Consider the following 16,211-nt stretch of genomic DNA (forward strand, 5'->3'; position numbering starts at 1 on the left):
TGTCTGTTACAAATAATCTCCATATAGAGGCTTTTAAAAGATATTGAAGAAAGTATAATAGAAAACTTGCAGTTTATAAACCAACAAAAGACCACTTTTGATATTTTTCATATACAAATTTTGATTGATTTTACAACAATGCTTTCACTATTAGTCCTAACCCCACACTGTCATTTTATTAACACACCAGAACTAATAGACCCCAAAAAGTAAGCAATGGTGCCTTTAATTCATAGCCTCAAGGGTTAAAATTTGCTATAACCATTTACAATTAGTTTCCACTAATTAGTCAGTCAGTTTATTTAAATCTTGCAGTCCTAAGTAAAAAGGCACTGTGACAAAGACAACACCAGACTAGATGCAACCAGGGCATCTTTTGTATAAACCCAGGTCTGCTGCTGTCTAGTTTAAAGTGGGTCATGTTTGTGCATATAGGGCATGGGCCTTAGAGCTGAAGGGGACATTTTAATTCTAAACCATCTTCCTGCAGCTAACATGTCCTGCAAATGCCTTCTCGGCCAAGCTTAGATTTCAGAAGTGAGGTCTTTTGGGAAAAAGGAACTGGGGAGAGGGGTCAGCAATGTGGGGGTAAGTAGTGGATGCAAGTAGGTGTGTGCACAGTATCATTTCTAGCAGTTCGGTGTGAATTCAGACCAAATTTGAAGCAAACTGCCAGTCCACGAATCAATTTTGTTGAACCAATCAGTGAGGCAGAAGCACAGTTCTGGCCTCCACACATACGGAGGCTGAAACCATGCCACCGCTTTGCAGGCCACACTGAGGGGGGGCACTGTGGTTTAGAGGAGCCACCAGCGCCAGCAAGGTGCCCTCTTCCACCACAACTCCACTGGCTGCCCTTAGAAGCCTTTTAAAGGCATGATTCTGCTTTGCTTGTAAAGGGGAATCCTTGCTCCTCAGACCATCGAACCAGTTCGAACCGGTCCATAACAGACTGGGCCCAGTTCAGTTCAAACTCAGACCGACTGCCTTTTGTGTGTGTGTTTGGGGTGGGGGGATGCTGGTCCTGTTTGAGTTTGAACCTGTCAAACTTGGTCAGTTTGAATCGAACCTAGATGCAAGGAGGATTCAGCTCCTCTAGCACACTCATACTTTTTGCTCTCAAGAATAGAACCCCATCACAAACCCTTCCAGACAGTGGTTTATTTCATGAATACGGATTGTTACAGGGGGTACTGCAGAGTACCAGATGATGTTCTCCCTATCCGGTGTGGAATTTGCCATACTCTCATGAAGCATGCATCTCTTTTTCTTGCTCTGCTATTCTGATTTGGTAACAGTAGTGGAAAAACTTGTACAATGAGGAGTAAGTGTGTTTATGGACCAGACTGCAATTCATCTGGGTCTGAGAAAGAGCGGTTTCCTATGTAACTGGTGATGTGTCAGAGGGGTTGTTTGCCAAGGACCAGGGGCGCACCTGGGTAATTTTGATGCCTGGATCTGAAGGGCTTTGGAGGCCCGCTGCCACGAGTTGAAATTAAGAAGTCGGGGTTTTTAAAAGTTAAACCTGCATTTTTGAAGGCCTTCCATGGAGGGCCACCCCAGAATAATGCTGCCACTGCCCCGCCATGCCAAATCGTGGTTCTGAACGGTCCAAGGGTGCTCCAAAGGCCCAGGGGAGGCCTCCTGCTGCCACCCCACCCCACCGCTGCCCCGCCGCTACCCTGCAGTGCTGAAAATTTCAAGAATTCCAGCCACCATTTGTGTGACCGGGGTGTGCAGGGGTGAGCTGAGCAGGCCTCCCCCACCCATGTGGTGGCGGCAGTGGCAGCAGGCAGAGTGTGAGCAGCCACTGGGCCTGACCATTCAGTCCAGCGGCCCCTGAGAACTGCAAGGTGCTCCGGCGTGCCTGCACAGTTAGAACAGAGTGTCGCAAGCCCCAATGTCATGGACTTGCAACACTATTCTAACAGTGCAGGCATGCTGGAGCGCCTCTCAGTTCTCAAGGGCTGCTGGGCCGAACAGTCAGCCCCAGCAGTCACTCCCATTCCGTCTGCCACCGCTGCCACCACCGCCACCATCATGCGGGTGGGGGAGGCTTGCTCAGGTCACCCGCACCCCCTAACTGTGCACATGGTGGTTAGAATTCTTGATTTTTTCGGTGCTGCAGGGCAGCGGCAGGGTGGGGTAGTGGCAGGAGGCTAGGTAGAATTTTAAAAGCAGTGGATTGTCTCATTAGCTGTGGGAAGTGCTGCTATAAAAAACCAACTCCTTCCTATCTATCTATCTATCTATCTATCTATCTATCTATCTATCTATGACACAACCATTTTAAGCATGTGAGATTAAAATTTCCCAGACGTTAACTTTCTAAATAGGGCCTGTTCATCCTCTTTTTTTTTTTTAATCAAAGTCAATTTTATTTAGCTTATTAGAGTAACTGACTTCTTTATGAGCTTAGTATCTAGAGTGTAAATCAAACATTTTTATTGCACGTACCACAGATTTGAATCCAAAGTTTAAAAGGGAAATTAATGGATGTACAATTCCAGCCATGCTTTGACAAATGTTTTTGATGTTTAGGTTTGTTTTCATCATTGGCACATCAGTAGCTCTGGCTCTCCACGCAATGATGAAAAGAGGAGTGAGCCGCATCCAGCTCTTACGTAAATTGACCTGGAGGACCGTGATCTTACTAGTGATAGGGTTTTGCTTTCTTAACTATGGACCAGCAGACGGACCATGTAAGTACAATGCCTTTTCTGCCTTTACTATTCTATCATTGTCACATTATAGTGCTGTTTTTCTATAAAATATGGAAAGAAAAAAATCACAAGGAAATTGATAATCAATCCCATCTCCCAATTGAAAAAGAAGTGATTGGGGCCCATGGTCATTGGGACAATTCATTGAATGGCTCTTGATCACTAATCCTCCAAGTGGAAGCAATAAAATGGACAGGGCCTGTAATAGGAAACTTTCAAATAAGGGCACAGGTATTCTAAAGCCTCAACCACACTTGTTCACACTGGGCAAGCTGATATTGCTATTACATTTCCATGCAAAGAACAGGAGAAATGAGAAATAAATAAGCCACACATCATCTCTCTAAAAAAAAGAAAAAGGAAGGAAACACGACAAACATTGGATTGAAATGAAAACATCTGATAATGGCATCATCTCAATCCTCTGTAAAAAGTGAGTGAACAAAGGATAGTGCTTCCAGATAAAACAGCTAAAATGGAAGCAACCTTAGTCAGTACACTAGACCACCCTTTGTATTTAGAAATAAAGAAGATGTTCTCAGGAGCAGCTAAGCTCAGGCTTAAGCAGCTAAGCCTTGGCTTCGCTGCCCATGAGAATAGATGGGATCTGCACGGATCCCAGCAATGCTGTGGCACTAATCCCAGCACCACAACCTGGCTGTTAGCCAGTGTTAAAAGTGCAAACATGCCCTTAACCTGTCTTCTGGGATTGTGTGTCAGAGCCAGAGGTGCACTTAGTCATGGATCAAGGGGATTTGGTCCGTGGCCTCCTGTCTTTGGGCGGGGGGGGGGGCTTTAAACTTTTTTAAAGCACCACTGCACAGTGGGGACAAGGGCTGCCAGCAGATATGCGGGCATTTGGGGGAGGGAGGCAGCGGCAAGAGCTCCTTCTCTGAGCCCCCCCTCCAATTTGAACTAACTGAATCACTTTGTTTCACCCGCTGCATGCACTTTTTAAGGTCCCTCTTCCTTCCTCCTCCTCCCCTCCCCTCATTTTCCTCCTCCACTACAAGGAGTTGTGTGTGGGGCAGGGGAAAGAAAAATAGCTCAGGGGAGGAGAGTCGCTTCCACCAGGGGTGGGGCTGCCTTGCAGCTGAGGGAGAAGTAAAGAGCACGAAGGGAGAGCCCGACCAACTGAGAGAGCGAGTGAGCAGAGAGGGCGGCTCTCCCCGCCCCCCGCCCAGCTTCACCTCACACCGCCATGGAGCTTATCAGGATTCTGGAGCAGATGGTCTCCCCAGACCATACCGAGCTTGAGGCTGCCATAAAGAACCTGCCTGACCTCCTTTGCCCGCAGACAGGTTCAGAGAAGGAGCTCTTGCCGCCACCTCCCTCCCCCCCCTCCGCATGCCTGCACACCTGCTGGCAGCCCCTGTCCCTGCTGCACAGTGGAGCTATAAAAAGGTTTGGTTTTTTTTTAAAAAAAATTGACTCCCCCCCCCCCCCCCGCAGCCCTCAAGCAGGGCGGAGGCTTTGAAGCCCTTCAGGTCCGTGCTCCAAAATTACATAAGTGTGCCCCTGGTCAGCATAGTTGATAGTTCGCGCTTGCCGCCCATGCTCACACAGAAATGGGAGCCTAGAGTGCCTATCCCCATGGGGAATCCCCCAGTGCACTGCGCATAGTACACTGTGGGATTCATGGAGGCCAGGACAACAAGTCCTCATCTCTGTTTACCAGTGCTGCCAGGAGCAGCATGGAGAGTCATCCGCACTGCTCCTGGCAGCACTGGCTGTGTGGGTACGCAGCTTGCATGCCATGGAGGCTGCAAGGCATCATCTGGGGGAAGGTATGCTGAACCCTGCCTTCACCATCTCCTGCCCACCCATGAGCACGATTGTGTGAATAGTCCCAAAGAGTGATATTTCAGGCGGGTTTGGGGTGTGTGTGTTTGTATGCAAAGTTCAGAGGATGATTCAGAGGTCTGTTCTTTAATATATCCACACTTAAATTACAAAACCAAACCCCACAACTATGTATCTATATTATTAATTCTCCAAGACGGGCCATGTGTGGGGACGTGGCAGAAAGGAGGCAATTGGCTGGCAGAGGAGGGGGGAGGAAAGGAGGTGATTGGCTGACAGAGTGTGGGGAGGTGATTGGCTGAAAGCACATGAGAGTTAGGAAAGCGAGAATGTAGCAGCCGGAAAGGAGAATGAAAGCCAGGGAGTTTGCCAGCTGGGGTCATGAAGCAGGGAGTTTGGGGACTGGGGACAGAGTTTGTGGAGGGCTGCAACATAAAGCACCAGGGAATTCGACTGGGGTTGGTTGTCGGTTGGAGCCGAGGGAGTTTGCGTTGGGCCACATCAGCCAGCACCAGCAAGTTAGGCAGAAGGGGGAAGCTGGCTGCCTCAGAACGCGTTGCTATTGCCCGCTCGCCCGCCACACCTGCCAGCGGAGAAATGGAGACTGAAGGACAGTTGGACAATGACAGGTCGACACACAGGCGAGCGAGAGAGTTGGGGTGGGGGGGATAGCAAGCGAGAGAGTTGTGTGAAGGGGGAGAGTGAGCGAGAGAGTTGTATAAGTGGGGGAGAGAGAGAGCGAGAGAAGTGTGGGAGGGAGAGAGCGAGTGAGAAAGTTGGGGGGAAGAGAGCGAGCGAGAGAGTTTTGTGGGGGGGAGCGAGCGAGTGAATTTTGTGTGTGTGGGGAGAGAGCGTGAGGGAGAGAGTTGTGCGCGGGGAGAGAGCAAGGGAGAGAGTTGTGTGTGTGTGGGATGCCACAGGCTCCGTGCTCAACTGCGCAGATGCTCTGTGCAGGGTCAGCTAGTTGTAAGAAATTTTGTTATTATTCTTTGAACCTCATACATATTATGAGATTCAGGTGACCCGAGAATTAATCCTACATGGAGGGTGTCCCTACCCTCTAAAAGTGGGGGGTCTCTTGAATTATTTAATTTAATTTTTTTAAAATAAGCTTCTCAGCTAGATTTGTTATGTCGGGAACAATAGGCAAACGTTTTGTCTATTTTGTTAAAAAAAATCACATTCTGTAACAGCAAATTGTAACTTAGCATTTACTAGCAAAGCAGCTAGTTATTGCTTATTAAAGCCCCAGCAGCTGGTGCTGGGCGTGTTGTAACATCAGGCTGTTAGCACTTTTCTGCTTCCAGCAAGAATGGCTTGCTAATTTAGTTTGGCAAAACAGAGAGGTACTTTAGTGACAATAATCGGATCTGGAGACTTTTAGAAACAACAATTACCAGACTGGAGGTGTCTCATTTCTACTGCCCCCAATGGCAAATCCTGTAAACACTGGAAATATTTGGGAAAGCCAGCAGCAGTTGTGGTGGCATAACACCCTCTTTCTCTGTGTGTACATCGTTTATTTATCAAAATGTTTTCTTCTCTCTTTTGGCTGTTACATGCAGCATCCATTTTCCAGCAAAAACCAGAGACAGCTCTTTTTTTATGGAGCCCAAGGGAAGGAAGAGAAATGAGAAGGAACTAAGAACTTGGCACTTAAACTGAATATGTTTGTGATTTATTTATTTATTTATTTATTTGCAAACCTCTGTGCTTCAGAACTGCAGGCTAGCCGGCTCCAAATTTTGAGAACTTATGAAGCTGTTGTGATATTAGCTTTCAAATCCGGTATGCATGCTGTTTTTTTCTCTCTTGACCTTTTGATTCTGTAGTGCAGTGCATTTAGCTGTTCACATATTTCTAGGCACAAGTTTCAATTTTCAAGACCCCCATGAATGTAATAATGCAAACTTTAAGAAAGGTTTGTATTTGCATGACTCTGAGGTTGGAAATTAGGATGGATGCATGACTATTGTCAAAACAGCAGCACTGTCTTTTGTTCTCCCCACCTCCCTGGTAATATCTAGTGGCATGAAATATACAACATGACAGAATTGTGCAGCAAGGGTGGCTCCGGGGGTGGGGGAAGGGGGCAAGCACCACCTCAAACAAATGGTTTGCCCGGCCCCATCCATTTCTGTTTCAGAAATCTACTATGTGTGGGACACAGCTCATCCACCCAGGGGCAAAAGGGCTTTTGCTTCCCTTTTACCTTAAACAAAAAAGGTTTGCCTTACTGCAGCCACGACTGTCCACAGAGAGGGGTGGCAAAATTTGAGGAGGAGCAAAATTTGCTGTTTCTCAAATTTTGCCGCCATAGGCAACTGCCTACTCTGCCTCTCCATTAATCCACCACTGCATCCACCCATAAATGCGCTTTGCCTCTTTTGTGCCCTCCCTCAATTTCCCCCCCTGGTGCTGCCCTATTGTATGGTGAGTGTTCTTGTCCCTGAAAGAGGCAGCCAATGAAGTGGAGTGAGAGTAAGGAAACTCTTAGCATGATGATATCACATCACATGGTTTTTTTATTATTAGATATGGGCAGAAAGAGAGGAGGAGGAAATGTTGTGATATTTTGGCAGAAGCCATGTGTCTGCTGTGACATTTAGTTCTGGCCCTAAATTTCTATCTATCTATCTATCTATCTATCTATCTATCTATCTATCTATCTATCAATCAAATTTATACCCCGTCCAAACTTACATCTCTGGGTGGCCAACAACAATTCAAACACGTATAAAAGTTAAAACAGTTCAACATAAAACACAAGTCCTTGTTGCACACTTACACAAGAAGCTGCACAGTTACACAAAAAGCTTGCTTATACAGCATGCTCCTTTGGTCCACCTAGCTCAGTATTGTCTCCTATGACCAGCAGCAGCTCTCCAGGGTTTCAGACAGGGGCATTGCTGGTGCAAGGAATGGATGTGAAGCCCATCCGGCTGATGTGTACTTTCTTCATTGGCTCAGTTGAATACTTCTTTCCCTGCTTGTGCTCTTGATTATTTTCAATAGGTAAGGTAGTTCTGGTATGAACAGAAACATGTAATCTCTATCTGTAGGGTGTAAGAAATCTGTAGGATAGAAGAGATAAGAATCAATGCTCCTTGATCTACCTTTAAAACAATTCATGTCCAAAATAATGATAGTTTTGGACAATAGATGTCAAACTTTGTTCCTTTAGGCACGCTTTCTGTTATTGATTTGTCTGCTGAGAAAGCTCCAAACATTTGTCATGGAAATCCAGTGCATTGCAGAGGAGTTTGCAGCATGTTCAAGGTACACACTCAGGGTATGCAGGGCATCCCTGCATGTTGGACCCCAACTTTAGCTCATATGAACCAACAACACAACCAACACTCTTCTGTGCATTTTGGAGGGATATTGGTAGTGGCGGGTAAGCTGTCTTTCAGAGGAGCTTGTCTGCCATTACTAGTCTCATTATGAACTCCTGATAAGCTACCGAGGAAAGCCAAGTTCCTGGATCACCATTAGAAAACCACTGCTTAAGGAGCTTATTAAAACCATTAACACCCCTCCCACTATCAATGGTTATTGGTAATCAAATTTGATAGAACTGTGTATAGTAAAAAAATTTAGGAATGTCTCATTTCAGTCCAAAAATGCTGACTGTTCAAAATACAGTAAGATAGACATGTCTTCAGCTTCCATTATGAACCATTGTCACACCCTCACACCCAACCCCTGAAATTAATACCCTTTCATACAAACCTTGGGTCCCAGAACATGCCATGGTCTGTGTTCTTCATTGTGTGGGCCACTAACAGCCTGCACAGACGCTGCTGGCGGTCTCTGATGCCTCCCTCTTCCCTCCATCAACAGGGCATGTGCTCTCCCCATAGATGGGGCACACACATTCCCCCAAGCCTTCTGCTGCATCTTCTGACAGCAGGAGGCAGGAAAGACAGGAAGGTGCCTGGTGAGCACCTTCAGCATGCACCCTGCCCCTTCACCACTGGGGTGCACACCGCTGACGGGGGCACTGGGCCAAGCACAGGCCCACGGCAGAAGGCGTGGGGGATGGTGGGAGGGGCATGTGGTGGGCTTGTGGTGGGAGGGTCATTCGCCAGCGGCCTCTGCTGCATAACCATTAAAGGTCTAAGGGTACATGATATAGCCATCTGGCTCAAGCTAAGCAGGCCTTGGTGTGGTCAGTGCCTGGATGGAAGACCTATGTATGCCACCTTTGGAGATGGGGCCATAGCTCAGGGGTAGAGCATCCGCTTTGCATGCAGAAGTTCCCAGGTTCAATCACTACCCTCTCCGGGTAAGGCTGGGAAGGATTCCTGATGCCAGTCAATGCAGACAATAAAGAGCTAGATGGACCAATGGTCTGACTTGTTGTAAGGCAGCTTCCTATGTCCCTATGTCACATTGTGTTATTGCTGCAGGGCCACAGTTAGTATGTCTGTGGGGAAAGTTGCCTTCGTTTTTCTAAAAACATCCTGCCTCAGTAAGATCATTAGCAGCTGATAGGACTAAGAGAAGTTTTAATCAACATCAATAAGAGCTGAGAAGGGAGAGGAAAAAGATTTGGCAGAATTCTGAAAATCAGTTTACGTACAGTGTAAATAGAATACTTTCCTGAAATGTAAATGTTTTCAGAAACATTGTCAGGTTTCAAGTGTTAAAAACAACTCACAAACCATTGTTTCAATGCTTGAGAAAGTTTTGTTTGCATGCAATATCAGCAAATGACTCCTAATGGATTTGGGACAGCGTTTAAAAGGGCATTTGAGTGAGTGATGGGAAATCCCTGTACCTTATGGATGGTAGGATGCAGAAACCAGGAGCAAAATTATTGCTATGAAAAGAATACTGTGTCTTTATCATCATTCTCTCTAATACCGCACTTGGGTAGTCTGGTGCCTTTCAGCATGGAAACCAAACAGGGTCACCTCACAAATAAGATGGTTCTTGCATACTTTGGGGGATTTCCCAAGTTTACAGAAGTATATGATTTTGTAATTTAAAATAAAAAGTTTTTTTTTAAAGCCTGCTTGACAAGGACCACAGAATGTTGAGTGTGTCAGCTAAAAAAAAAAAAAAGGAACACTGAAGTAGGGGACAGAATCATTCTGCTTAATCCCTTCTCAGTTTATAGTATCCTGTGCTGAAGGTTGTGCCTTATGAGTATAAACTTCTTGCGCTCTGCTCCTTGCACTCTAATCCTTATATAGCAATGAAGTACTCAGGTTTATAATTCCCATTATATAGCAATGAAGTGCTTATTCCCAAACTGGAGCTCTTTAACTGACTAAAAAGAGCTCCCAAACTGGGTGCTTTCCAGAACAGACTCTGCAACGGGGTCACGTCGTATCTCAGAAGTGTGCTTCCACGCTTCCTCCATTGTGACACCATTGTGATACCACAGACCCTACGCAGTCCCTGCGTGGACAGAAGGGTGCTGTTCATATTTCCAATGCCTTTTGGAAAGCCCCCTGGAACTCTTTTCCCCATCAGTAGGAGTTGCGGGGTGGGGGGAGGTGTCCTCCTTCTTTCTCTCCTCTTGAAAGCTTTTCCAGGCTGAATAGGAGCACTGAAAAGAAGCTCTACCCTTAGGGGCTGGAGATACACTGCAAGATTTCCTTGTGGGTCCCCACTTGTTTCCAATGGTTTCCAATGAGCCAGTTGGTCAGAAGCTGACAGAGGACTCCTGATGGATAGTCTTAAAGAAATCGAAAGCCAAGATCTTTTGAAAAGCAAAGTACAGTAGAAAGCCAGGCTCTTTTGGATCTCTGCAGTCCCTGATCCTTGTGGATCTGGAATCATGAAATAAAATCTCCAGATTGCATATGAGAATGTTCCTAATCTATCTGATTTTACCCTTAACTGGGCTTTTGTGTTCAATTTTTATTAAATTGAGATTGAAAAAAGAAAGCTTTGAAATAAACCAAACCAGTTCATATGACTACAAGCCTCTCATACATGAGCAAATAGACCATGCAATAAAGATAAGAAATGTCATAAAGATTTTTACTTATTAATTTTATTTATTATTTATATTTTTATAAATATAAATAATTCTTCATCCTAAGACCCCAGAGTGGTCAACAAGAAGATCAAAACAATCATACTATTTCAATTAAAATTTTATTTACTGTATATATTTCAAATACCTTTTATACAGGAGGCCCTCTTTATTCATGGGGGTTCCATTCCCACCAATAAACACAAATATTGAAACTGCAAATAAAGAAATCTTACACCTTTGGGAATCCAGGGTTAAGTTTTTTACTCTTTTAAAAATGCCAAAAATGCCAGAAAAGAGCAGAAATAAGGGTAGTAAAGCACAATACCTTGTTCTCTAGGTCTCCAGCTCTCCAGGAATGCCCCCCAAATCTTCTGATTTTTCATTTAAAAGATTGTTTGGGTTTTTGTTTTACAAAAAAGACCGACAAAATGGCTTTGTGCTTCAAAATGGAAGCTGGAAATGACATCAGAAGTCATTTCCTGCCACTCAAGAGCAATGGATATGTGCAATATGCCTATATTTCCTGCTGCAGTTAAAGAAACTGGGTCTCTAAGACCCATCCACAGATACAGGAAACCATGATTCGTGAAACTGGAGAAAACGAGGGTCTCCTGTATAATTATATATAGATTTATCTGTTGATCCTAGTTGAGCACCATTATTCAGGTTTTATTGTACTTAATGCTTTTTAGGATTCTGAAGGTAAAATAACAATATACTTCCAAATGGTTGAAAATGAGTTTGATGTATTTGGAATTTGCTGCTTGAATTTTCAGCATAGTACCACAATGTCCCGAGAGTAATAAGAAGGGCCTCTGTATGATGTATCATATGATCAAAAACCAAATACTAAACCAATCAAATCTCAGTATAATCTAACCAATTGTTTTAATATGCTGGAAAGCTGGTAATATTATAGCACAGTTTTCTGTTTATCTGAATTAGAACAGACCTTTTCAACTAAATCCACCTATTCTATAATTTTGATGTTTGTCCTTGGATTTTTATTTTTTATTTTTTATTTTAGGCCCCTATTTGTGTGTTTGAAGGTATGGCAAAGGAGGATTATTTAGCAATAGATTATATTTTTTTAAAAAATATAAAAACACAGTTTCAGTAATCACTGAAATGCTGTGGAGCTCTGAAGCAATTGTCTGTCAGAGTGCAAGAGCAGGGGAAAGACTGATGCATTTGCAAGCTAGATGAGATTACATGGAGGAAATAGTTCACACTTGATCGTTCATTATACTATGGCTGCAGTATCAGTTGATGGCTTGCGTGTGTGAATGGACTGTCACATATATAACCCCACAGAGAAGTCTCAGTGTCTCACATCTCAAATGCAATGCTTTTCAGTGGAGACAATTCATACTACTGCTGGGCATGAAGGACGCAGTAATCAAACATAAATAAATTGAATGATATACATGAATATATGTGGTAGCTGTACAAGTGGTCACCATGATGATCATGGTGGCTTAGAAAAGAGATGTTGAGATTTGTACATCTTTCCTTTGAATTGCAAATATGAGGTTTATGCTCAAATAACTAAAGTGCTTCCTTTAAATCTTGCACATGCACAGTCCAAGACACCCTGGTTACTAGAAAAGTCTGAGCAAAGGCATCTTGATAGGTGACAGTCAAAATGCTGTAAAGGCCGGCATGCCAGAAGATTTCAAAGCAAGCTATTTTATGCTGTTGGCGTTCCATTACCACTTCACACACTTGGAGCAGACTTTGATTGGGGCTGGCAGGAGCATGTGTCTATATCTGCAATACATAAGGTTTGGCTTCTGGTGTGAATATAAACAGATATTACAATCCTTCTTGAGATCCTCACTCCCTTCAAAGAAATTGGCCTTGAAAGGGCAGCCCACGACTGAAACATCCTAATGCTTGAAGTGCAGAATATGAGACTCAAACTGGACAAGATGTTAGCAGTTGCACATCTTTCCTCATCTTTACAGAAACAAGGTAGGATGTGCAACTGCTATGTACACTCTAAACATCTTGCCTAGGTGGATCCTTGAATTCTTCACAGCAGCTGGATTGGGGCCAACTTGGGATGACAGCAGGGGCTTTAACTCTTACCCTCACTGTGGTGCTGAGCCAGGTCAGGCTCTGATCCTGTTGCTCTTTGCTTTGGAAGGGAAGTTCCCACTTCCAGCAGTGTGAGCTCCCCTTCCAGGGCATATAGCTGGGTCATCAACCAATATCAAGCAGGACAATGGTGGGGGAAAGAGTTTAAGTTCCCTTCCCTTGCCACAATCCCAGTATGTATCAGGCCCCAATCTTGTTTGTATTTGCAAAACAAAAGACGAGATGCACAACTGCTAAGCATGAAGTAAATTTGACCCCACAGTGTGACTGCTATGGGCAAATGACATTCCTGTGAAGTTTGGCTTTTTCTTCTTGTCCTTGTACTCTGCCCTGCCAAGTTCTTCCATGGGAGTGAATGAGAAAACTGAGCACTCTTCAAAAGCCTCCTCTTCTGTCTTTGTCCCCTTTTGTGCTTGCACAACAAAAGAACAGTACATTAAGAATAAATGGCAGTAATGGACTGATGGGAATACTTCTCCTTTAAGTGGACAGCACAGGCTGGATGGAGCCCAGAGCTTTAAAAGTATGAAACCTGCTGATTAATCCTCAGATTCACTATTATAAGTGCAAGCACTTTAAAATGCTGGGTGGCTATGTGGAAAGGATAGTATTTTAGAGAATAGATAGCCTAATCAGGAAACCTGAGATGCACTTGAGGAATCAACAATGGGCAAATATCCTAGCTTTTACCTCTCAAACGTGGTAGTTAGACAAGGTGAAGAGGTCTGTGAGCAGAAGGGCAAGGAAAGCTTCAGAAAGAAATTTGTCCCAAATATTCTGTAGTCCTTCATGTGCTGTGTCAGGGTAAGGCCAGGGTCATAGGCAGCCCTACGAAACACCTCAGCTGAGAGGAGGCTTTCCAGATCAGAGTCTTTGCTGTCCAGTGCTAGAGGCGAAACCAAGCTTGAGCTGAAGTCTGGAATGGAGCTGGCAGATAATACTGCTCCATTGCCCAGGCAAAGGCAGAAGGCCAGGCTTCTAGGCTTTATACCAGACCTACCCAACCTGTATGCTTTATGTTGCCTACCAACTGCAGATGCCAGTTTCTCTCTGTGCATGAAGAGGGCTCTGAGGCCTGTACACGTACCAGCCCAAGGAGTTCATCAGCCTCCTACAAGATTGCTGGTCCAAGCCCCAGAGTTCCCAACTTTCTGGTTACTCAGTGACTGTGGGCAGGGGAAGCTGCCAAATACAGTTCAGAAAGTTTTGCTATGAAGCAAGATATTAATTCAGGGGCGTATCTAGGGTAGGGCAGGCATGGCATGTGCCCCAGGCACCACTTGAAGGGGGGGCGCCATTTTTTAAAATTAATTTTTTAAAAAAATGGCCATTGAAAACAAAATGGCCACTGTGCATGCTCAAATGGCCTCTGTGAGGCCCTAGGCCATGCCAGGCCTTGCAGAGGCCATTTGAGCATGCACAGTGGCCATTTTGTTTTCAGTGGCCATTTAAAAAATATTTTAAAAAATCGCCACTGCACATGCTCAAATGGTCCCTGCGAGGCCCTAGAGGCCGGGGGTGTGTGAGCCTTTGCAGACCGCCCCCCATGGCCTTTAGGAAGCCCCCTGAAGGGGCTACAGGTATTTTTAAAAAAATATAATATAATATAAGTCACCGTACACATATTCAGTTTGGCACTATGTACAGAGAATCAGGGCTTGTGAATACTGAGCTGAAGCTTATGAGCTAGGATTGCATTCATTTGTTCTTACTTTGCTTGTGATAAGTGAGTTAAATGTGATGTCTTAATAATGTGGCTATTAATGGTGAGTTTGTCTTTGAATCAGTGTGAAATCCTTAGTATTAAGGCCCACTGGGAGTTTCTTGCTCTCTTTCTCTCATTTTAACTGTCTTTCTGAAATACTAGAATATATTCCAAGCAGTGACACAGTTTACTCTGCATATCCTTTAATTACTTTCAGAGTATCTGGGAAAAGTCAAATTCTCCATTTTTTTAAAAACCTATGTAATAGTGATGCTACAATGCATAGTAGAGAATTAGACAGGCACTTCTGTTTAGTTTTCCAAGTACACCTCCACATAGTATTTGGGTATTTCATGAGCCCCAGCATACTGAAATTTGTATCTTCCTAGCATTTATTGGTCTGGCTACATCCACTGCTAAATAGTTTTTGAAATATTAAAAGATTGACTTGTATTTTTCTGCTGATATTATGGTAAAGTTATCTGAAAGATGGGTGTCAGATGGTCCCTGGTCCGTGCCGCCCACCTTTTCACTCCCCCACTTCAGCTCCCAGGGCGTAAGCTGCTGCACTGCTGGTGCAGCCTTCTTGACCGGTTCCCCTGTCACCCCAGCAGGCGGCAATGGCATCCCTGCCCTGTTGGGTGCAGAGTAACCTGGTCCCACTGGCCAAGCTGGCATCCCGCCCCCCAGATATTGGCTAGATGCCCGGCCCATGGGGGATAGCCCCAACTCCAATCGGACTGACCGAAGGATCCCACATCAGCATCCAGCGTGTTTGGGCCAGGAACCTCCATTGGCCTAGTAGATTCCACCAGGTATCCAGCCTCCTCCCTGGCACCTTTTTCCAGCACCTCCAGCCTCACCTCGATTGACTGCAAGAGTTGCAGCTTTTTGTTAGGTTGGTTGCCTGCCTTTTTGCCCTTTTTCTCCACAGTTTTGGAGAATTAGACCCTCACCTGGGGGGTCTGCATATTGGACTTCGGAGCCTCTAGGCGGGACAAGATTCATGCCATCACCAGCTGCCCTTCATCCTCTGAAGCGGAGGAGGCTTCATGGCTCTTGCACCCTAGCCTCGTTCCCTTGTAATGAATTAGCAAATGCCCCCCAGTAATGAGTTAGCTGATGTCCAATGGACCCCATCTTACTAAATTACTCCCTTGCAATGAGTTGGCAAATGCTCCCCAAAATGGATCCCTATTTGTGGATTACTCCCTAGAAAACAGTCAGCAAACGACCCAGTACAGAGTAACAGATGCCCCACAATAAACCAGCAAATGCCCCTTATGAATTATCAAATGCCCCAATTAATGGCTGCTCCCCCACAAATTAACAAAAGCCCCCAATGAGTTAATAACTGCTCCTAGTTAAACAATAGATGCCCTGCAATGGCTTAATAAATTCCAGGGAATCGATGAATGCCCCAACCAAACTATGCTACCCAATGAACTAACAATAGCCTGCAATGATTTAATAATTGCCCCAGTGATTCAATAAATGCCCCCATTAAGCTATGCCACCCAGTAAATTAATAAATGCTTCCCACTGAGTTAATAAATGCCACCCAATAAATTAAAAAATGCCCCCAATGAATTAATGCCCAATTAATATGCCCCCAGTGGATTGACACCCAATATGCCCCAGTGAATTAATAGCTGTCCAACGACTTAATAAATGCTTCAAATGAATTCATCAATGTCCCTCCCAAGAGCTAATAAACACTCTTAATGACGGCTGCCACCAGGGCTTAGCCAAGGCAGTCCCGGGGTCTGGCTGGAGCCCGGTGCTCGGACATGGCACTGCCACTGTTGCCTCCCACCCAAAGATCCCTCCTCAGTAGCCTGGAATGCTCCACATTGATAAAAGCCGAGGGCCGGGACTGGGCCCT

General features: G+C 44.9%; 1 protein-coding gene and 1 long non-coding RNA gene across 12 annotated transcripts in view; one reads left to right on the forward strand and one right to left on the reverse strand.

The window, feature by feature from the left end:
* The window catches only part of LOC128352324 (heparan-alpha-glucosaminide N-acetyltransferase-like), a 255,724-nt gene that overhangs the window by 138,092 nt on the left and 101,421 nt on the right, over positions 1-16,211 (forward strand). For all 11 annotated transcript variants that reach the window (XM_053312818.1, XM_053312819.1, XM_053312826.1 and 8 more), the window contains one exon: positions 2,542-2,702. In XM_053312818.1, the coding sequence (XP_053168793.1) occupies positions 2,542-2,702 (161 nt within the window). The remainder of the gene's footprint in view (positions 1-2,541; positions 2,703-16,211) is intronic.
* Positions 7,029-10,968, reverse strand: LOC128352326 (uncharacterized). Its single transcript, XR_008320322.1, has 2 exons — positions 10,847-10,968; positions 7,029-7,600 (listed from the first exon to the last, which is right to left on the reverse strand). It is a non-coding gene; the product is annotated as an uncharacterized LOC128352326 (long non-coding RNA).

Source organism: Hemicordylus capensis, chromosome 3, assembly GCF_027244095.1.
Source record: "Hemicordylus capensis ecotype Gifberg chromosome 3, rHemCap1.1.pri, whole genome shotgun sequence".
In the NCBI taxonomy this organism is placed as follows: domain Eukaryota; kingdom Metazoa; phylum Chordata; class Lepidosauria; order Squamata; family Cordylidae; genus Hemicordylus; species Hemicordylus capensis.